The sequence below is a fragment of the Nymphaea colorata genome, chromosome 3 (assembly GCF_008831285.2).
Source record: "Nymphaea colorata isolate Beijing-Zhang1983 chromosome 3, ASM883128v2, whole genome shotgun sequence".
Taxonomy (NCBI): Eukaryota; Viridiplantae; Streptophyta; class Magnoliopsida; order Nymphaeales; family Nymphaeaceae; genus Nymphaea; species Nymphaea colorata.
The window spans coordinates 26,002,039-26,023,802 of NC_045140.1; the positions used below are offsets into that span (position 1 = coordinate 26,002,039).

General features: G+C 36.6%; 2 protein-coding genes across 4 annotated transcripts; one reads left to right on the plus strand and one right to left on the minus strand.

Annotated features, from left to right (window-relative positions):
* Positions 1–23: 23 nt before the first annotated feature.
* LOC116250123 (kinesin-like protein KIN-7O) lies at positions 24–18,098 on the plus strand. Of its 3 annotated transcripts, XM_031623547.2 has the most exons (30): positions 24–285; positions 371–460; positions 1,363–1,481; positions 2,197–2,310; positions 2,408–2,489; positions 2,578–2,645; positions 2,720–2,794; positions 2,892–3,037; positions 3,132–3,234; positions 4,047–4,127; positions 4,297–4,365; positions 4,462–4,521; positions 4,601–4,762; positions 5,436–5,516; positions 7,047–7,268; positions 7,363–7,428; positions 7,520–7,666; positions 7,776–7,880; positions 8,464–8,550; positions 8,733–8,882; positions 10,628–10,732; positions 10,983–11,186; positions 11,277–11,495; positions 12,742–12,948; positions 13,076–13,165; positions 13,265–13,405; positions 14,525–14,622; positions 15,115–15,193; positions 15,274–15,420; positions 17,357–18,098. In XM_031623547.2, the coding sequence occupies exons 1-30, from the start codon at positions 159–161 to the stop codon at positions 17,576–17,578; spliced, it is 3,666 nt and encodes a 1,221-aa protein (XP_031479407.1). In that variant the 5' UTR covers positions 24–158; the 3' UTR covers positions 17,579–18,098. The 3 variants fall into 3 exon arrangements, with proteins under 3 accessions (XP_031479407.1, XP_049932643.1, XP_031479410.1); XM_031623550.2 differs by lacking the exon at positions 1,363–1,481 and having other exon boundaries at positions 238–285; XM_050076686.1 differs by lacking the exons at positions 14,525–14,622; positions 15,115–15,193; positions 15,274–15,420; positions 17,357–18,098 and having other exon boundaries at positions 13,242–13,400.
* A 1,134-nt stretch (positions 18,099–19,232) lies between these two features.
* On the minus strand, positions 19,233–21,054 carry LOC116250915 (pentatricopeptide repeat-containing protein At3g25210, mitochondrial). The gene has a single exon (XM_031624904.2). The coding sequence runs from the start codon at positions 20,593–20,595 to the stop codon at positions 19,426–19,428; it is 1,170 nt and encodes a 389-aa protein (XP_031480764.1). The 5' UTR covers positions 20,596–21,054; the 3' UTR covers positions 19,233–19,425.
* Between the last annotated feature and the right edge of the window lie 710 nt (positions 21,055–21,764).

Below are 21,764 nucleotides of genomic sequence, written 5' to 3' on the forward strand. Positions count from 1 at the left end.
TTTAATATCGGAAAGGCGGGAAAACGCGGGTCGCTCTGCTCTTCGCTCTTCTTGTCGGACAGTGTTTCCTGGTTTCTTTCTCTCGTTGCGTTGCCCTAAACCTTCCGTCCGGAAAGTCGTCGGGAAATCCTTTTCCGGCAGAGCAAGAGAGAAAGAGGATGGAGAGGATCTGCGTTATGGTGCGTATAAGGCCGCTTGACTCCCTGGAGGAGGCGAAGGCCAGCCTGTGGCGTGTATCCGGCAACACCATCTCCCTCCATAACCAGCCTACCAAGTTCGAATTCGGTGATTTCCTCTTTCCCAATTTCCTTCTTCTTCTTTCATTTTTATCGAATTTGAGCAAGTAATCATTTCTTCTCGTTACGGGCAGATAGGATTTTCAAGGAGGAAAGCAAGAACTCCGATATCTACCAAGCTCGGGCAAAGGACATTGTGAGAGCCACAGTTCGTGGTTTCAACGGTATGCGTTTCTCGTTGTCATCTTTATTTGCTTTATTGGATTGATCGAACTCGGTGAAAAAGTGCTGTAGAAAAGAAAAAAAAAATAACAAAGTTTCATAATGCAGCCTAATATCTTTTCTGATATGAAGAGAGAAAGAACCCTTGACAGTATATCAGTTGGGTACGAAGTAGGAGATAGCGACTTCTTGCAGTTTAATGAATTATTGCTCCTTATAGGACCGGAGATTTTGTTGACGATGATACGCTGTGTTTGACAGTATATTATACTCTGGAGATGAGTTCTGATGCGTAGTCCTTTTTTGCCAATTTTGGATGAGTTTCTCGTAATGAATTTTAAAACAGATTTTTTTTTTAATGAAAATAATAATGGTTATAGGCTTATAGCATGCAGGGTTTCAGAAAGAGGAATAGGAGCCCGTAGAGGAACGTGACCTCTTGAGGTTATGAATGTACTTCGCATATATGGATACATTAGGCTGTTGCTTTATTTGGACAGTTTTGTTGATATCGTTTAAATCGGGTCTAGGCGATTTCCTAGCACCGATATGGAATAACTTTTGTTAATACTCGTACAATATCCGCTCTGCTTCGGTAAGTCAGAAGACATAAGTCTTGGTGGCACAATCCGAGAGAATTTGGACTCATTCTTTCGTTGTAGGTGGGTTTTGTTTTTCTTTTTTTTTTCTGCTTTTTGTTAGATAATCTGTTGATATCCAATTTCAAATCAAAAGGTGTACTAGAGTTCTGTTGACATTGACGTTCAAGAAAAATAGATAGCACTACAAGCCTACAATCCTCTACCTTTGTTGCGTTTTTTTTCATGAAGTTTGAATCCTCGTCAATCTCATTCTTTTCTGTCTGATTGTTTAGGACTCAGAATGATTTTGCTCTTCTTCACAGGAACTGTTTTTGCCTATGGACAAACAAATAGTGGAAAAACACATACTATGCGAGGGAAACCCACTGAACCCGGAGTTATTCCACTCGCTGTCAATGACTTGTTCCACGTAATAAGCGAGGTATATAACAGCAATTGTTTGCTGATTGAAACACTCAACGGTTCTATATGTTTCAATAACAATTGGTTGCATACTCCCATTCAATAGTGCTATATGTTCAACCTTTTCATAAATTTGTATAAAAAAAATTACTCGATAAAAAATTTATGACCTGACCTGGACAAGTTGCCAAGTCAACTTGCTCATCCATGACCCATTTGTTAGCCAATTTGAGTTTAGCTTATGGGTTTTGCGTAACTGTGTCATACATAAGTTTTTTGAGTCAAAACAAAATATGGCCTGTTATATTTCTGAAATTGAAAATCTCAATAATTTTTTATACTTTTATATTAAGAATATGTAGATACGGATTGCATGCATATAAACTGGCAAATAAATAAAAATTTTTGCATACATGTGGAGGTATGTTCCTGGAGGAAAATAATAGACCATAAACAGTTTGGATGACCAAAACATTCTAGAAAAGTTTAAGAGTTACACTTACAGGTTTCTTTGCTTAATGTAAATGAACCTAATCATTGCTAATTACTAAAAGCTGTACCTGTTCGACATGATCAATTTGAAATTTATCTTTTGTTTTTAATCAAGGATTATTGCAATGTGAGCTGTCGATTTTTGTTGCTCCATAAACACCTAAACAGGAAATATTTCTAACATTGTCTTTTCTAAGTTACAAAAATTCAGATGAAGCTTTTTTCTTTTTCGAAACATTCAGGTTGAAGATAGAGAATTTCTTCTTCGCATGTCATACATGGAAATTTATAATGAGGAGATCAATGATTTGTTAGTTCCAGAGCACCGGAAACTTCAGATTCATGAGAGTCTTGAGGTATTTATTACATAATTTTGTGAAACATGATATCTGCTGAATGTGCTGTACAATGAGATCGAATGTGTATTTATGGTGCTTTATTGTCATCTTACAGCGTGGGATCTTTGTTGCCGGTTTGAGAGAAGAAATAGTAGTTTCACCTGAGCAAGTTCTGGAGTTCATGGAATTTGGCGAGTGTATGAACAATCTCTTATTTCTTTTGGAACTGCGCCACATGTGCTTCATTTTTAAATAAGTGACTACATGTTTCTTTACCATGTGCAGCCCATCGTCATATTGGAGAAACTAATATGAATGTGTACAGTAGCAGGTCCCACACCATATTTCGGATGGTGAGTTCTTGCTTCATGAAATTTGCCCATTAATATGTAAGTTGCATACAACTGATTTATTTCCTTCCATGCAGATAATTGAAAGCCGAGAAAGACATGATACCTGTGATGCAGAGAGCCCTTGTGATGCTGTTCGTGTGTCTGTTCTTGTGTGTTCACGATTGCCCTTTTCTTTGTTTTAGTTTCTCTTTCTTAAGTGTTCCTCTTTGTCGTTTCACTCTGTCTCCGTTTTTTTTTAATTATTAGAATTTGGTGGACTTGGCTGGTTCCGAGCGTGTTGCAAAGACAGGAGCAGAGGGTGTTCGTTTGAAGGAGGGTTCTCATATTAATAGAAGTCTTATGACACTTGGAACAGTAATTAATAAACTAAGTGAGGGGGCAGAATCAGTGGGGTAGGTTATATTAAGATAGCTTTTGAAGTTTTTTTGGTAATTATATTGGTACTGCAGTTAATCCATTCTAACTAACATTTGACTGCAATATAAGAGGACATGTACCTTACCGGGATAGCAAGCTCACCCGCATTTTGCAGCCTGCGCTGGGTGGAAATTCAAATACTGCTATTATTTGCAATATCACACTTGCTCAGGTATCTAATACTTGAACATTTTCCTTCTTTACGTACTGTTTGCTGGTTTTACCATGCATGTCAAAATGTTGAACTATGCATGCCAAGCTCCATGGGTTGTCCTTTTTTTGTTTGTTGTCTTCTACTGAAACCCACCAACTTGTTAGCATTCATTTCATGGAGCTGATTGCTTTAGGTCTAAGCATTTCTCTGGAGCATAAGTGGACTGAATTGAGAAACCATGCTGGTAATGTTATCAGATGGCCTAACCGATGTATACGTTTACAAATCTCATGACATATCTCTCATTTCTTTTACTCTCTAGAAAAGATTCTCTCTCTGGTTTTTCTCTGTAGAGTGCCTTCTGCTGGCTGCTTCCAATGGATCAAGGATAGAAGCAGAATCAACATCTTATAATGATTGAGAAAGTTATTCTTTTTCTTAAAAATTGTGTAGGTTTCACCCGTTTTGTGAGAAAATGGATGCCTCTGCGTAACCAAGGAAATTTTCATATTTTTATTCATTTTTTAAAGCATCTCCTCGTGAAATCACTTGCATATGAATGGACTCTTTTGAAATTTGATTAAATAAAGTGATTCACTATGTGGTTTCCTGTTGTTTATCTTGTGTGTAGACCATTTTTTGCTGTTGTTTATTTAGTATATGGTCCTTCTGTTCTTGTTCAGTTTAATATAATAGGAAACAACTTTTTTGTAACTGATAGATCAGTTGTTACTCCAGCTTAGTGTTGTTGGTTTGATATATTGTGGGAACAAACCCTAGTCCTTTTGTTGTCTATTTGACTTTCTTTACATTTTTTTATGTAATGGAAGGTCCATACTGATGAGACAAGGAGCAGTCTTCAATTTGCAACAAGGGCACTACGTGTGACAAACTGTGCACAAGTGAATGAGGTTTGTTATATCGTTTTTTTATCTTCTTAGCTTTTTGTTGGTTCCCCTTGCTGTTACTTCTAGCTTGTTCTTCTGGAATTGGAAATGGCCTGTGTTTGCAATTTTTGCTGCCACTTTTCTAATTTCCATCATTTTGATGAATGGATCGTTTATGTCTGTGGGGGGACAGATTTTGACAGATGCTGCATTGCTTAAGCGCCAAAAGAAGGAGATTGAGGACCTTCGTGCAAAGCTAATGGTGTCTTATACTGCTCTATGAATGGACTATGAATTGGAGATGCCTAGTATGCTTTCTTGATGGTTTTCTAAACTATCTATTATTATTATGGTTTAGGACTCACATTCTGAGCACTTAGAAGAGGAGATATTGAGCCTGAGAAATACATTGTTACAGGTGAAGCACTAGATTCAGTTGATTTTGGATTTTACTTTTAACTTCTATTTTGCAACTATCAAAATATTTACATCCACAGAGTGAGCTTGAAAGAGAGAGAATTGCCTTGGAATTGCAAGCAGAAAAGAAAGCTCAAGCAACACGTGAGCAGAGACTACAGGAACAAGCTCGAAAAATAGCTAATTTGAGCACCATGGTGCTCTATTCTACCAAGGATCCAAGGGAAAAGAATCCAAAGAAGGTCATTTGCAATTGGCACCTTATGTTGGTTTTATTTCATTTATTTACTCTTATATAATTATCTACTTTCTCCATTTTACAATATAAATGTTATCTTATACTAAGGAATATATGCACACACACACATAATACACACACTGTTAAATAAGGCCAAGTTTTGGTATGTGTAGGTACCTTATGAACTTAAATACATAACATATGTTTATATGTGTACTCTTGAATTGGTAATACAAGGAAGATATTGTATATACAATTGTTCTCTCTTTAACAAAATATAAAGTTTGTATGATCAGATCAAGTCATGAATTTGACGTGGCAGAATACAGGTCAACTTATGTCAGGCCTGATTCTTGGTTGTAAAATGCAAAACTGGTTGACCAATTAATTAAGTGAGATTTAAGTCTGATTCTTTATGCTTTCATACATTTTATGAACACGGGAAAGATCTTCTTTCATTATTTTGTTTTGTTTTGTTTTTTTTTTCCTCACAGACATTTGCTCCATCTATCTTGATTTCCAATTGTTCATTTGGCCAATCTTGCACAGTTGAGCTGCATGCGTTTTTTGTTGATGCCATTTGCATTCATTCTGATATGCAGCATCCAACTCTTCAAATAAACCAATCTCACGGATTCTCATACACTGATTGTTACTAAAACTCATCTTTGGATCAGGGTAAGAGGCGAGAGACATGGTGTCCTGGTGGTCCTTATGGGAAGCCATTGGAAGAGGGCAATGGTATTAACACAGCCAATGTAAGTACAGATACTTATCACTACCAGTAAGATGCCTTGGATGGTGTAGTCACAAATTTCACAGCGTCAATGGTCAGGGACAGTACATGATATAAAATAAATAACATATTTATCAACAAATAATAGCCTTTGCCAATGATCTTCATGAACCCCAGAAAATAGCAAACCCTTAAATCTCATTTCAAATATTTCCCCTTTTATTCTTAAGTAAATTAAAGCAGTAAAACACCATTGAATCTTTCATTCCAATTCTGCAGTTTTCTCTTCCTCCTTCTCTCTCTCTCTCTTTTTATAGTAAGTTTTCTAGTATTTTCTTGCAAAAATACAAATAAACAAGTAAAAGAAGTTTCTGGAAGCATAAGAGAAACAAAAAAGAAAAATTATATGCTGAAAAATATGAAAAAGGACCTTTCTGGAAAGCCTTAGGAAAGTAGCAGCAGTATGTCAGGAAATATCATGGTTATATCATGGCATTTTCCTTCTTGGAGATATTTTAAAGACATTGTTACATTTTTTGCACTTTTATTGGTTGGTTTCACAATATTTATAGTATCAGGATATTCTAAAAAACCTCATATATTTTTACTATGATATGTGTTTATGTATCATATATGCAACTTGCTTCTTTCTTTCCTGTCTGCCATGGGAATGAAGATGACGAGATGAAGAAAAATTAATTGTCTGCTATGCTTGAGATAGTAGTCCTTTAAATTACGGTTTTAAATTACACGTGAAAAGCGAAGAGAGAGAGATCTATTCATAGCCACAAATATCGTTCTCAGGTTTTTATCGGTGAAGTTTTTCTTGGGTATTTATCGCAAAGTAGTTTTTTTTTTTTTTTTGGAAAATCTCAGAGTTTTTTTTTAAAAATAAAAAGTCAAAATGTTAAGTAAAATTACAAGGAATGAAAAACTAATAAGTATTGTATTGCATTTAGGAGGTTATGTTAAATTCCTAAAACAAGAGGAAATAAAAAAATGAAACAAAAGTTGAAAAAAATAAAAGCAGAAAATGAAATAAAATAAATAAATGAAAAATCGCGTTAAAATCACAATAAATTCATTTTAATGATTATTTCACTATATCCCAGTATTTTCCCGTTTTTATCATTTTCCTTATTTTTTTCGTCAATATGTTCGAAAATATCACAATGTTTGTGGCTACTGGCTATGGATCTATTTACCTATGTTCTCTTACATGCATCTTCCTGAACAGCATAAACCAGTATATTGCAAATACAACCCCCGGAAGAGGTTGAAACCTTTGTTTTGAGGGGATTTTTTAAAGTGAAATCTTTATGCAGATCTTCCCTCCAAAACACAAAATCCTGTTGGAATGTTAACATTCAATAATCTCAGTCTCTCTGAAGTCTGAACATAGCCTTAAATGAAAATCTCCATTTTTTTTATATATGACAAGATAATTTCTCCTTATTCTACTAAATGACACCGTTGTTTCCTGTAATATGGTTGAATTTTGTTTACGGTTTTTTGGTAAATGACCTCTTTGGTTGCGAATTTGAACATGCAGGAACAGTGTGGAGCTGAGCATGATAAGAATTTGTTGTTTCCCTTAGAAGAACTGACACAAGAACCTGAACAGGATTCTGAAACTTATGTCAATCAGGCCTGCATGGAAGAAACTAATGACAGGAGAGAATCACTCGATGGCTGTGTTCTGCCTGATGAGCAAGCCATGTTGCGCGTTACACATCGAAGAAAAGTAACTTTTGAGGACATTGGCTCACCTCAGGTCTGTATCAGGGTTCCGTTTATTAACTGTTTTGCTTTAATTATGACATTAACTTACTAGATTCAGGCAACTCACTTGCATTAGTTACTTGTAGGGAACCAATGATTTATTGGAAATCAAGAGAAAATATGAAGAGTTACTGGTGGATTTTGAAACTCTGGTGCTTCCTGACCCTAGCCTGGGTAATTTGGGTTATTTCGTTTTTTTTATTGTTTTCTCTTTTTCATGTGATATCTAAATTTTCCATTTAGAAAGCAACAAAGGATGTGGAGATATCAAGTTTAAAGAACCAGCTAGCAGCCGAATGTGGTCGTGGAGGTCCCAGATGTGCAAGAGGTACAAATCTAACTGAAAGGGAGTCGGAAGCAATTTTAGTGATCAAGCAGCTGCAAGACCAGGTGAAGTTGATATCTTTGGGAATATGGGCACCTCTAAACCTTCCCTCTCTTTTTCACCCAAACAATCCTTCTATGTATAACTTATTTTACACTGCTGATGATGTTGCAGATAAGTAAACTGGAGATGGAAAAGTTAACAATTCAAAAAAACCTGGATAATTTAGTTGAATTGGCTACAGAACAAAATGTAAATGCAAGTAAGAAATGTGATGAGGTAAGGTTGCCAGGTGTAGGTTTTACTACGCTTGCTGTTTACCCTTATGATTTCTTTCTGTTTGGCCTATGGTGGCCTTTTCTCCTTTTTTCTGCATCTGAGTATGTATCCTTGAATGCATATTCTGTTGATATTTCTTATATATCAGCCTGTTTAACACAAGTTGCTTGTGCTCATTCTCATAGAGTACACACTACTAAACTTCTATATGAAATCTTCTATTGATATCTTTTACATAGAATTTAACAACCGGTACAAGCTTGTCTCAGAATTTTTGTGTGTGGAGATCATGCTCTCTAGTATAAAGCTCCTGTATTCTGAACATTCTTTTGCCTTTTCCCATGTGCACGATGATGAATTTAAATTTGCACAGTTAATTCTTCAAATTTGACCTTCTGAATGGTACCATGATTCTGTCAAAATTTAATTCTCAATTTCATTCTCAAGACATTATTTTCTGAAGGCCTCCTTTGATATCTCATGCTGCGTGAGAACTGGTGATTGCATTTTACAACATAAGTGATATATAAACATGTCAGTTCTGCTTTTCCATGTTAATGTATTTATATTTGATGTTTTTTAGCTTTGTAAAGAACTCCTGGATGCACGGGAAGAGACAAGGGTTGCTCGTGAACAATTAACCTCTGTAACAGTCACAGAGGCAGATGAGGTACTCTTTATCTGATACATGTAATTTGCTTGTTTATACATTCCTTATGAGCATTCCTATTTTGTGATTTTTTGGAAATGTGTTGATTTGAGAATTTTTCTGTCAAATTTGATGTCCTTTTACCTGGCATTTGTCTTTCTTTCTTTTTTTATGAGAATTGATTAAATGATATGATGTTTCAGATGGTTAAGATGGGCAATCCAGAAGACTTTCTAGTAGAACTGGATGCCATCAAATCGGAACTTGAATGCCTAAGAGACTATGTTGATTCTGTCTTCCTCTTTGCGGGTGATCTCCTTTGTAGCTTTAATGAGCTATTGGGTCTATTGCCGGTAAGTTTACTGATAAAATATGAGGTTCATCTGCATCTAATCCATCATTTGTAAGTTTTGGTGTTTAGTGACAGGGGTTTCATAATCATTGTTGTTACTATTAGTATTTGTATATCTTGTGTGAAAGCCTCCAGGTAGAGAAAACATGGGCTCTAGATTGTAGATGTTATTCCTTTGACTGTGATCATTGGTCAGACTTCTGAGTATCGTATCTGTGATTCACGAGCATATATTTAAAGGGAACTTACTTTAGCAAGGCTGTCTATTTGTGATTGACGAGCACATAGTTTGAGGGAACCTACTTTACCAATTGCTATTGAAGAGCCACAGGCTGAATTATATTTTTTTTCTTTGTTTACCCCATATTTCGTTATGTTTCTGTGTTACATTTTCAAATCTACTGCATGCAGCATTTGATGCTCAAATATTTTTGTTTGACCATATTTTATCTGTACCTTTCTCAATGTAATTAGATGTATTTTTGTTTAATCTATTAGCTATCCTAGTGTTTGTGATAGTAAACCACAAGAACTTGTGAAAGTTGTGGAGTCACAGTGCAAGGTATACATTGTCTTCAGTTTCTGTTATTGCTTTAACTTAGTCTGTTAGAAGTTGCTTTCCCATTAAAAATCATTTGCTTATAAATTGCTTACTCTTTACATTGGGATAACAATGTATTTGTTCATTATAGTCATGTGTTTTATCCTTATATTTATCGTCCTCTTTGATGGTAATAATGAAATTACAACCTTCCTATAGAAGCTGGCTTGACTAAAATTGCCATGAAGGAGGAAGCCTTTGCATAAAAAACTTTTCTCAGAAGTTAAACTAGATGATTTTTGGTTATTAAAATGCTTCTGTAAGTTAGAATCATTTCTTGTCCCTCTGAGTATTTGGAGTGGTTGGTTCATGTTCCTTCTTGGGTATTCTGGGCATCATTAATTCATTCAATGATGTCAATTGTTGGGTAATATGTAACAACCCGACCTACTTCTAGGCTTGGGCCCTTAGTTCGGCGGATCCCAACCCGCCCCCTAGCAGTTTCGGCTCCAACCCCAAAAAGGCTGGGATCAGGAGTGTTACATAGTGTTTTCTCCTTTAATATTATTTAGCCTATATACCATTTCTCTTTTTTCTTGCTGTTGAGTTCTAAGACTGAGTTGCACTTATTATTGCTTAAAATACTTTTCCAAACATATTACTGCCAGTGGCATGGGCTATGTCGTGTAGATCCTATTTTAGATCAGGGTTGGGCTTACAGCCAAATTAACAAGAACTAAAAGCTGTTTGGTCTTTCATTTTTTACTGAAACTATGTGATACTATTTGTTGGCACTTAACTCTGTCATTAGTGTGAAAATAATTATGGAATATCTACTAAGTTCTAATCATGGGATGGTTATTCTTCTTCTGGCCTTCTACTGTGGATGTCAAAGATAATCAGTGTCAAGAATCTAAAATGACAGAGCTTGATCTGCTTGTGTTTCCTTTGCCTTGTTGAGGTTTATTCAGCTAGATTATGCGTTTGAAATGCTTTTTTATTGGAGAAAGTAGAAACTGTGATTGATAAATTAGTTGGAAAGAGAACAACCTCATTCTTCAGCAGAAAAGTTAAATATCATGTGACAGTGATTATTTAGTTAATAATTTATAAACTATGCTGTTTCTGAGTATTTCATTTTCTAACTGTGGTTCAATTATGTTGATCACATACAAAAGAAATTGTTTTCTACTGCTATTTTGTAGGAATACAAGTCAGAGATGCATAAACATATCATGGATCTGAAGTTAAAGAATGAAAAAGTGTGTACTTCACTCACTTCAGCAGTTGAGAAACATGAAAAAGAGAAGGTAGACTTGTTATATTTGGGAACAGTTTAAATTCATCTTTGAGTAGAAAATCCAGGTACTTTTCTTGGAACAATTTATGGGTCAAAATGTCGAACTTGGGAGCATCCCAACTACAAACATAATCTAGAAAGAGACATGCAAATTGCGAAGACCTTCTATAATCATGTCAGCGTATTGTTTGAAATTCTAGTGATTTTGTATGCTAAATGTCTTCCATTGACAAACTTTGCCCGTGTGGGTATTCTTTCAGGAGCGATGCCATGAGTATGAAGCACAGAATGCTCTATTGGTATCTCAAGTTTATAGCTTACAGAAAGAAATTTCAGGATTATCAACCTCTTCACTGATCAAGGAAAAGGAAGTCTTGAGGAAGGATCTTGAAAAGACAAGAGTTAAACTTAAAGATACAGAATCTAAGCTGAAAAACTGTATACAGGACAAAGTGAAACTTGAGGTTCTATATCTTCTCCTTTTATATGTAAAATCAATAGTTTAATTAGCATCTAAGTTGACAAAGTATTTACTGAACCACAAAACAATGCAGTCTGAGAGAGCAAACAATGAAAAAGAACTAAAACATTTGCTTGGCCAATGTGCACTTCTTGAACGTGACATTTCCAAGAGGGAGTCAATTGCTGGGAGGAGGAATGACAAGGGTTCTGATGTTAGCAGGGAAAAGAGCCAGATTGGTGTGGTTGAACAGTCGCTACAACTGAAGACTATGGAACTAGAAAAAGCACATTTTGATTTGGAAATTCTCCTAGTATGTAATGTGATCCTGTACCTCTCTTCTCCATTTTTAGTTTACCTGTTCTTTAATGCATTTTCATATGAGTAGTTGTGTCATATCGATGGCCATTTGCCTTTTGCTCCTTGTATAGAAATTATATTGCAACTTCTTGAAGATGTCCATATATCCATATCCATGTACTATAGCTTTCAAATAGGTGCCTAAGTTTGTAATTGTTGAAGCGATCTGTGAAGGCTTGAAATTGCAACAAGAAGGTAACTTTTTGACAAGTTTTCCAAGCTGCCCTTCCCTTGTCCACTGAATTATTTTTTTTCAATATTATTGTTTGATCTCTACTCTCATGTTCATCCTAGCACTATACTCCAGAGTCTAAATCTCAATCTGCATTGCAGAATATGTTATAATACATATCATAGCTATTGGGAAACTGATACAGTACACTGTGAAACCAGCTTCAGGGGTTCAATGATTGTAAAGTTAGTGTAACTTATGGTACACATTTGTACCTTAAATTACATTATGATATAAGGCGTATCTTAGATTACACTTTCAAGTTTCAAGACACAAAAGACCATTCTTTTTATTTGTTTTTTAAGTTTAAAAGTCCCTTGAAACTGAATGTGTCACAAGAAGTCTTCTTACACAGTTGCAAGTAAAAAAAAAATTCAATGCATGCATTAAAAAGTGAATTTGTATGGTTTTGTTGTAGGAGCCTAAAAAAAGAGAAGTTATTCAAGGAGCAAGTCATAGATGTATACTTTAATAGGTATATTTATTTTTTATTATTCAAATATTAGCCAAACATTTTTATTTAATTAAGATTTAACTTTTTTTTGGAGAAAAGATGTAGGTTAGTTGTCATATGCATTTTTCATTATTGTGCATGGAATTCATCATAATCGGAACATGAATGTGGTTTTGTTTGTGTAATTAGTATTAGTCACGATGCAATGTGCTTTAACTTTAAAGAATATGCTTAAACAAAATTTATGATTTTTCTATAAGCTATGTTATGTTAATGTGTTTTATTTTGGGCCTGAATGATACATTATTTTTCTTCTCTTTCTAGATAATGTGTAAGTTCTCTGTCGTTCTCTGAGGATATTGAGGATAATTTTGCTTTCGGGGGTTCCTCTATGGTTGACTTCCCAATTGTGATTTATTTGTGGCATGTTATGTATAACCCATTCAACCTGCAAGGAAAGAGATTGTCATATGTCATCTTCCATTTTATTGAACACTTTCTCTTGTTCAATAGGAAAAGAATAGAATATTAGAAACCAGTTCGTTTGAAATGGAGGAGAAGGTTGCTGCTCTTGAAGAGTATTTGACTACTGCAAAGAAAGACTCGGAGGAAGCCATGGCTCAAAGTGAGTTTCTTGCCTCAGAACTGGGAACTGCTTCTAACAATTTGGCCATAGCAAACTCCCAGATAAATCTGTTGACAGAAGAGGCTTCTAGCCTGGTATGAGACACTGTTCCAGAATCTGTGTTTGTTGCTGCTGGTGTTCAACCAATTTCAGTCCTGAATGGTTGTTTTTCTTTCGGAATTTTTCTTTGAACTATTGCTGTTTAATTTGCCTTTTGCGCAGAAATGTAAATTGGCTGAATATGAAGCCTTTTGCACAAAAATGGAGAATTCGATTCACTTGCTGTCAACAGAAAAAGAAGAGATTATGTTGGTGTGTTATTTGCTTTTGAGGCTAATAGATACAATGGATTTTTGCCTGTTACTGAAGATTTCGTATTCTGTGTTAGATGATAGTCATCTTGGTGTGCAGCAATTAACAAATGCCCTTATAGGGCTAGAAGAAGAAAGGGCTATTTGGCTTGCTAAGGAGAAAGATTTTGCTAAATCCATTACAGAGAAAGGAAACTGTGCTAATGCTGAAATTGCATTACTATCTGAGAATATTTGCAAGGTAATTAAATTCACAAATAGAGTTACTTAAAGCCCACAGTTTCCTGTTCTTTTATAGAGAGGGTACTAATGCATTTTAACTCAAAAGCATGTCTGCTTGTATTGCCTACATGTGTTCTCGACGTGGTTGAGAATTTGTAGGTTGGCATTCAAGAACTACAAAGTTGACTAGCTACAAATGATATTATCTTCTAAACACGGCAATGTTGTGAAAACAATTGAAATGTGAAATGAGAAGTTGAAGCTATGCATCCGTTCCATGTGTTTGCAAAAATGTCATGTCAATTGAAGTATTATTTTAGTGATGGAATTCGGTCTTTATATAAAAAAGATAATATGATAAAACTAGCAATTGCTTTGCTAGCCTGATATCTCCAATTCAATATCTACCTTGGGATTGAAGCCGTACGAGTAAAACAAGCCAAACAGGTAAGAAGAATCAATGTAATGGGGCAATAAGTTAGCAGAGTTTACCTTGGTTATGTTTGTGTGGACCTTTGAAACCTCATGACTGAAAACAAACATAATGAGCTATGAACATCATTCAGAGATGCAAGAAACTATTTTAAGTTGTTTTATCATCTCCATTGAGTTACATCTTGTTCAACATAAGTGTACTGAATCACTAAAGTCAATATTATTGTGCTTCCTCATATGTAATCTTTACGACCTTGACAGTGCATTGAGGTTTGAATCGTTTGATACTTTTTTGATATTTTCGAAGGCTAATAGACTACTAAAAATTCACAACAATTTTGAAATATTGGTTGCTTTTCCACATTACTTCATCAAAATGCTGACACATTTAAAAATTCTATATTCTACGCAGTTTAGATTTGAGATTTTGTCCAACAATTTTACAGTATAAGTTTCTTTTATGAGACCAATTGAAATAATGCGTGTGCTACTCATCATTGGGATTGTTGCTAATTGCCATGGTTCACTATCACAAAAAAGTAAGTTTTTTTTTTCTGTTAGATTCTTTATTTCTGGCATGTGCATGGGACATGCTTGTTTTTTCAATATAGTTGTTCCCTTAGGATAAGATTCTGGAGTTGATCGATATGATATTGAAACTGAATATAAATGTTATACCTATTACTTGGCTTTCTATAAACAGGCGAGGGATGAATGTGGAAGTCTTAGAGAGCAGTGCAATATTTTGGAGGAAAAATTATCATTTACTGAAGCAAGTTTGGAGCAGGAAAAGAAAAGCAGGTTTGTTGGATTGCATCTAAATATTTCCAATCTTCATGTTATGTGTTGCCCTGTGTACACATCTAGGTATGCCATGTTCTTCACATGCATGTGACAGTTAGTTGGGAGGTGCTAGTTTCCTGCTAGACCCAAATCGTGTGTGCACTTATTTTGCCATACTTTATGATGGGGCTTAACTGAAAGGGGTCAGACTCAACACAGTACTCACACATATGTATGTAGGCTAAGTACGCAGACTATGCTAAGTAAGTATGAGGAGTCAAGGACTATGTAACTAATTGTATTTGTAAGACATTCCATCAACTTGCTTGATGATGCACAGGGTTCCCTGTGTAAAGTTATCTTCTTAGAAACGATAGATGACAACTAGTACTTTGACAAATAACTTGCCACATGACACCTTGTGTGTGTGTGTGTTTGCATATTTGAGTATAGAACGTGCATGTGTATGGTGGAAGTTTTAGTTGAAATTTGGATTTGTTTCCTGTGCAGCACGGAAACATTGTCAGAAATTGATAGACTCAAAGAATTGCTGAAAAGAACAGAAGTTGAAAATGTTGAATACCAAGATGTAAGTTTTCTAGCATAACCAGTTGAATAACAATCTCACTAATATGCAACAGAAGCAGTCTGATTGCAGTTTGAGTTCAGGTACTTAAGTCGAGAATTGACTTGCTATCATCTGAGAAGAGGCATGTCGTTGAGGAAGTTGAGAAGTTGCAGAAACAGTTGAACCTCATTGCTGAAGAGAAGAACAAATTGGCAGCTAGGTGCTTACAGGATTCTGAGAGGCACAAGGTTCTCTTCATTCTTAACTCTGTTTCTTAAGCATTCTGAATATATATAATATTCTTAACATAATTAATAAATTATGTTTTCCACCCTTCTGCAATGCACGTATCTTAGGCTATTAACGACCTCGTCCCTCTCTGTCCGCCCCTCCATCTCCTGCCCTTGCTTGTCCCTCAGAAGCTTGCAGGCTCATTGGTTGCTAGAGGGTGCTGGAGGGGAAGAGGTCAGTCTTCTTTCTTTTGAGTCCTTCTTCCACGTCTAGGGATTTCGCTAGATAAGATGCTCTTATCGCTCTCTATTTTAAAACTAACTCGTTCTTGATGTCTGTCGATTGAATCTTATTGGTCTTCTCTTGATTTTCTTCAATTGTCGTATGAATCTTATGTGTCTGTGTCACAAATATGTCACTGATCACCTTCGCTGCCGCTTTCAAGGCCTGAAGCGGTAGCATGCCACAGAAGGTTGGCACCCTCTTTTGGGGTTGTTGAAACTTTTGCTCGTTGTTTACTGCTGCTGCAGAGTGATTTTGGAAACTCTGGATCGGGTGATTTGAGAAGCGGATATTGATTCGGGCACGTTAGACCTTCATTTGTTCTAGAGAAACGAGGGATCTTGAATTTAGAAGTTAGTACCCGATGGTCTAGGGTCGGTAATTCAGCAAGTTAATTTGAGGAAATTGCTCATATATCTTCAACATAAGTTCTTGAAACGAAAACTAAGGAGAAATGAAAATCTACAGACGGAAGCATTTTACAGGGAATAATCAATTGGATTGATTCCAACATTTGAGTTGGAAATGTACTTGCTAGGAGTTTATTGAATTATCAGGCCTTCATCTTTCTGCGAGGACACAGTCGTCTCATCATCTTCTGAATGTACCTTTTCAATTACGGAAGTTTGGTGCGAGTAAAATTAATATCACCTGTTATGCTTTGCTGTCGTTGCTAATTCTGACTACTCTGTCCCAAATTATGTTTTGTCTTTCTTAAGGTGGGCCGTTTTTCTCTTTTATTTTTTCTCTTCATTCTTAACTCTGTTTCTTAAGCATTCTGAATATATATAATATTCTTGGATATTGCTTCCTTGTGGTAGGAGGGTTCAGATTGGATCTTGAGTTGAACCAATGACAGGTCAAGCTCAAACTTTGTGATCACCTGCTGTAGATCTGACATGTTCGACCATGCTGATGGCTACTGATTTGGACTTTCTTCATCCATTACTTTTCATTTATTTATTACGAGAAACTAGCATAGGGCATCTTATTTTGGGATGTTATTGGTTTTTCAGAAATTTTCCTTGTTGAAATATTGCTCATCATACGTGGGGAAGTTTAGCATGGTTAAAGTGACAGTAGTAGATTTTCCATCACTGGAAACCTTGGACCCCTGGCTCCAATTATTTATTTTTAGCTAGATAGTTGTTGCCTCTCTATTGGTTCAAATTTTCCTGCACTTTTGTTAGGTGATAGACCCTACACTTGCCCTGGTCAGGAAGCTGTTGCCCTGTCACATCCATGTAGCTACAGAAGAATGTAGAGTGACGATAGCGAACAGAACCAATCTGTCGAAACATTTTAGTTTCGTGTTTCATCATTTCAATTACATTATTATTGTTGTTTATTAGTGGTATAGGGGTATAACAACAGCGATAGTAGTAATAGTAGTAATCCTCATCTCATACTTAAAAGACCATGAAATTTAAATTCAAGTGAAATAAGTGGATGAAATGAAACTGCTGTCATATTGACTGAAAATGACATTTTTGAGGATAACTTTAGCGGTTTGAATATTGTTGAGACTTGAGAGTTCAACTTTTAGAATGAGGCGGCATTTATTCATGCCTGTGAGACCAACCGACTACTAATGATCATCTTGATCAACCATTTTTCTTCTTATTCGGCACTTTATGATGTTCAAGTAACCTCTATCGTTTTCTTTAACAGTTAGCTATGAATTTCAACAAAGACGTAGCAAAGCTCCGAATCAGACTGCACAACACGCAGGCAATGTTGGATGTATTTCGGTGCAAATATGAGGAGGCAGAGGATGAGAAGGCGCTTATGAAAAAGAGATATGAAGAAGCATCAAAGAAATTGAAAGATGAATTAGTCTCTTCCAGGCTCGAGCAACTTGATCTGAGAAAACAACTTAGTGAGAAAGAATGACATTCAGTGAAAACAACTTAGTGAGAAAGAAATAGCATTCAGTGAATCCTACGGTTTCGATTTCTAACTTTTTGGTGGTGGAGCAATCACAAGCTGTAGACTTGACAAGAGCCTGCGTTGGAAAAGAAATATGGGCGTGGCATAATATACGTAACAGGATACAGGATGATGCAAAAACCATAGGCTAAGGAATATGGAAGTCAAGCATCTACTTCTGTACTAATATTTATTTTTTTCTGGAAAGCCATGTACAACTTGTAAAATCATCTCTTTTGTACATGCATGTAGAAATGTGTATCATGGAACTCTAGAATCTGTGAATATGTCACGCTATTAGGTTTATATGCTTGCTTAGAACCCGACTTATCCATCAGAATGACCAAGAAATGTCTAGAACCTCCACGCATGCCAACATATATAGAGCACAGAAGCTTGAGTAGCAGTACTTTTGGGAGTTTTCATTAGGAACTTGAACAATTATAAAATTTGTTTTTCTCTACTGATTCTATTTTCCTGTAAATTTAAGTGTTGTTTTCCCTTTTCGTATTGTATCTCCATCACTATATGATATAAAAGGTTGGTCATTGCAGCCACCTTTAGGAGGCAGAATTCAGCAATTAAAATTGATGAATGCAGATACCTGACGAAGAAATTCTTATGGTAAGATCACCCGAGGTGATACATCGTCTCAATAATCCGGAAATACCTTGTATCCTATTTACCAAGCTCGAAATTTACCGTCTACGTGGTCCATCATTTGGCATGGAAAATGCAATTTAAAATTTATACGTGATAAATACAGGTAATGGCCATTCAATAAAAAGGAAAATGAAGACTCCTTGAAAGCCAACTTATTCTGGGGAGAGAGAGAGAGAGAGAGAGAGAGAGAGAAAGCCTGATGCTTCAACTCCTGCACCACTGAAAGCCAAACTGCAAGAACACTTGTAAATGAAGGTTTTGATTTTATATGACGTCAAAAATAGACCAAAAAGAAAGGTACAGCATCATATAGTACATTCTCCGGATTCAGCATTAAAGACCTGTACGATAATGATGTACAGTGAAGTATCATAAAATACATACTCCGGATTCATGTCTAAAAGTCCTGTGCGGTATAAGGTACACTGAACTTCAGGTATGCACAAAAAGGTATTGCTCAGGGCGACTCGTCACAGAATGTTGTTGATATGGCCGAAACATGCATGGTTATGAAAGCCACATGAATTTCTTGGACGCAATGACCACCAGGCAGAAATAATGATTGCTGCTTCGATGATAAATAACAGTCTAATTTCTACCAATTGATCTTTAATTGAAAGATGGACATGTTAATAATGTATTTTCCATCTTTTTCCTGACTTTAGCATGAAATGTACTTGGTAGTTATTTGAGAAAGAAGTGGAGTGACTTTCGCTCGAAGACAAGCAACTACAGAGTGAAATATTCAGGTTCGAGACATTTTTTTTCGGTTACAGACTTCAATTTAAAACAGATGTTTTTCCAGTACAGGTACCTAAGAAAAGTAATACACTAAGCTTGCCATACTACAATCACCGGCACCACATTTTCTTGTACGCGGTGGATAAAAAACGGGAGCATAAAATACAACGGAAAATTAGGATTTCGTGCGCAGTTGTATGAGTGAAGAAACATCAAACACGAATAGAATCGTCCAGCTATAAAAAGGAATATGTATAGCAGATCTTTGTACACATGGGGTTTTGATGAACAATTTAAATTTCTCGTGGAGTTTTTTCTATTCGAAACAAAGTAGCTGCCTGTCGGCTGTCCTGCAACACAAATTTTTTTCATTGAAATACCAAAAAAGGTGTAATCTACATCAGCCACTAATCTCGCTCTAGCAAATATAAGCAATCCAAGAGATTACTGTAAGTTTTCTCATCGATACAGTCTTCCTTCTTCCTCAATTCTTCAAGCAACCTAAAGGCTTCCTCCTCCCTCCCTTCTCTTCCCAATCCCTCTAAGACAGTCTTATAAGTAAGAAAATCCGGCGCCATCGAATTATTTAGCATATGGAACATCACCTCAATCCCATCGTCAAGCCTTCCTTCCAAGGCAAGACTACATATCAAAGCCATGTAAGTGCTGCTACTAGGAACAAACCCCTTTTCCCTCATCTCCTCATAGAAGCTCACTGCCTGACTGATCCTTCCCTTCTCACACAACCCCTTGGTTATATAGCTATAGGTATATGAATTCGGCTCACATTTATAGAGGCTCATCTCACGAAAAATTCGAATGGCTTCATCCATTTGCAAACACCTAGAGTACGCCTTGATGATAAGATTCAAAGTCAAAATATCGGGAATCACACCAGAGGCATTCATGTGTTTCAGCAATGATCTAACAGTGTGCAGATAAGCATAGCATATGTTCACCCGATAGAATTTCCGGAGAAGGGTGACCAAGAGAGTGGTGTAAGTTTCTAATGTGGCTCTACAATCAGGGAACTTCTGCATTTTTTTGAAGACATCAATAGCCCTATTCAAATGGTTTCTTCTGCAGTGACTGCTGATGATGGTATTGAACAAAGAGAATGAACCAGAGCAGGCACCGGCCATTACCTCATCAACGAGAGCATCAAAGCGATCGAACCGCTTGCCATTGAAGGAGATTGTAATGATGGTCTCGTAGGTGCGGTGGGTATGCTTGTAATTCCTCTGCTGGGCTGTCCAACGGAAGATGTCGAAGGCTAAATCGGGATCGATTTGGGAGCGAAGTACCTCGTCAACCTCTTCGGGGCCGAACCCAGGAGTTAGTTTGTGTACCCAACTGTTGAATTCCTTCTCCAATGGCGTTTTTGTTCTTGACGAGGGGCGAGGCCCAGATTTGGGCTTGTGGGTGGTGGTCGGTTGTGGGATTGGAGGAGGGTTTAGAGGGTTTTGGGTGTCTTGTTGGTTGCTGGTAGGAGAAGAAAGACTAGAGAGAGGCAAGACGTTCTTCCTAACGAGAATGGCAGAACAAGCACGAAGCAGACGATTGGGAATCGGTATCATGGCGGCTCATACAATGTTTGAATGTGCACACAGTCCCCGTTGCCTCACATACAATACCAGAGAGCAGAGGGGGAGAGAAGTGAGACCAAGTTGCGGGTGATTCGAGGGACAGAGGATCTATTCGCTGTTTTTTCCACGAGCAGGTGAGTCCTGACCGCAAGCCTTACGAGGAGGTGACAAAAGGGCGGGGGCCGGGAACTTAGAAACTTCAGCTTCGGGACGATCTCTTGTTACCAGCAGCCGACGAGAACCTGTATTGTTGAATGGCGACCAGGTGAGGTCTTCAAACCCCGAACGAGACCCAGGAGTGCGTTCTCTGGGTTCAACAGCACACCGACAGGTCCTGCGTGAGCTTAGAACACGGTAAAAAACATAAGCTGTAGTAAAACTCGAATGCAAATGAAGAAGAGCTTCGGTTGGGGCTAAAGCATATACTGTGTATTGCATTGTTCTGGCTTGGTCACTGGATATTTGGGGGATACCATCTCTTCTCGGTTGGATTGGTCTTATACCATGTCGGCTTATTGCATCATCCTTTTTGCCTGATGTTGGTACTTCTCAACAATCACAGTGAGCCGTCATTATTGATTAAACTCAATCTGATTTTTTACTTTGTACAAACACGCGTACAGAATAAAAATATTGTATTCATAGTTATTTGTAGTTCAACATTATTTCAAACATTCTTGACTTTTTTTGTCAAATGGAAGAAATGACGTTCAAGTGGAACTAAAGACGGTTTGTAAATGTTTCTTAGATTCTAAAATATGTATAATACCTAAACAAATAATTAGACATGTCGATTGTGCTAAAAAAAGTATCCATGAACAACTACTATCATGGCTTTATAAATCATAATTAACTAATTGAATAAGTATTTACCCTTGTAAATTATTGTTGCATTGTTTTCCCTTGTACTTTCACTTTCTGACCATTTTCTCTCATCTTCATTAAATTTTCACTCTTATAAACATTTTTTTTTCTCTTTTTCTTTTGCTCATTGTTTTAGTGATTACAACATGTATTTACTAAATTTATTTCTTGAACAATTTACATACTCGCGCCGTCTTGTAGGGGATTAAACTTTAGCAGAGTGTTCCAAATTTCCGTCAGAAGGAACCGATTCTGAAATCCGAGACACTTTTGACCGATCCGAGAGCCACTCCGTG

Bases quoted from the DNA above. Each gene is read 5' to 3' on its own strand.
- LOC116250915 (XM_031624904.2), bottom strand. From the start codon at position 20,595: ATGATACCGATTCCCAATCGTCTGCTTCGTGCTTGTTCTGCCATTCTC.
- LOC116250123 (XM_031623547.2), top strand. From the start codon at position 159: ATGGAGAGGATCTGCGTTATGGTGCGTATAAGGCCGCTTGACTCCCTG. The intron at 7,667-7,775 runs GTGAAGTTGATA...ATGATGTTGCAG, and splicing joins TCAAGCAGCTGCAAGACCAG to ATAAGTAAACTGGAGATGGA. The intron at 13,166-13,264 runs GTGTGTTATTTG...CTTGGTGTGCAG, and splicing joins AAAAAGAAGAGATTATGTTG to CAATTAACAAATGCCCTTAT.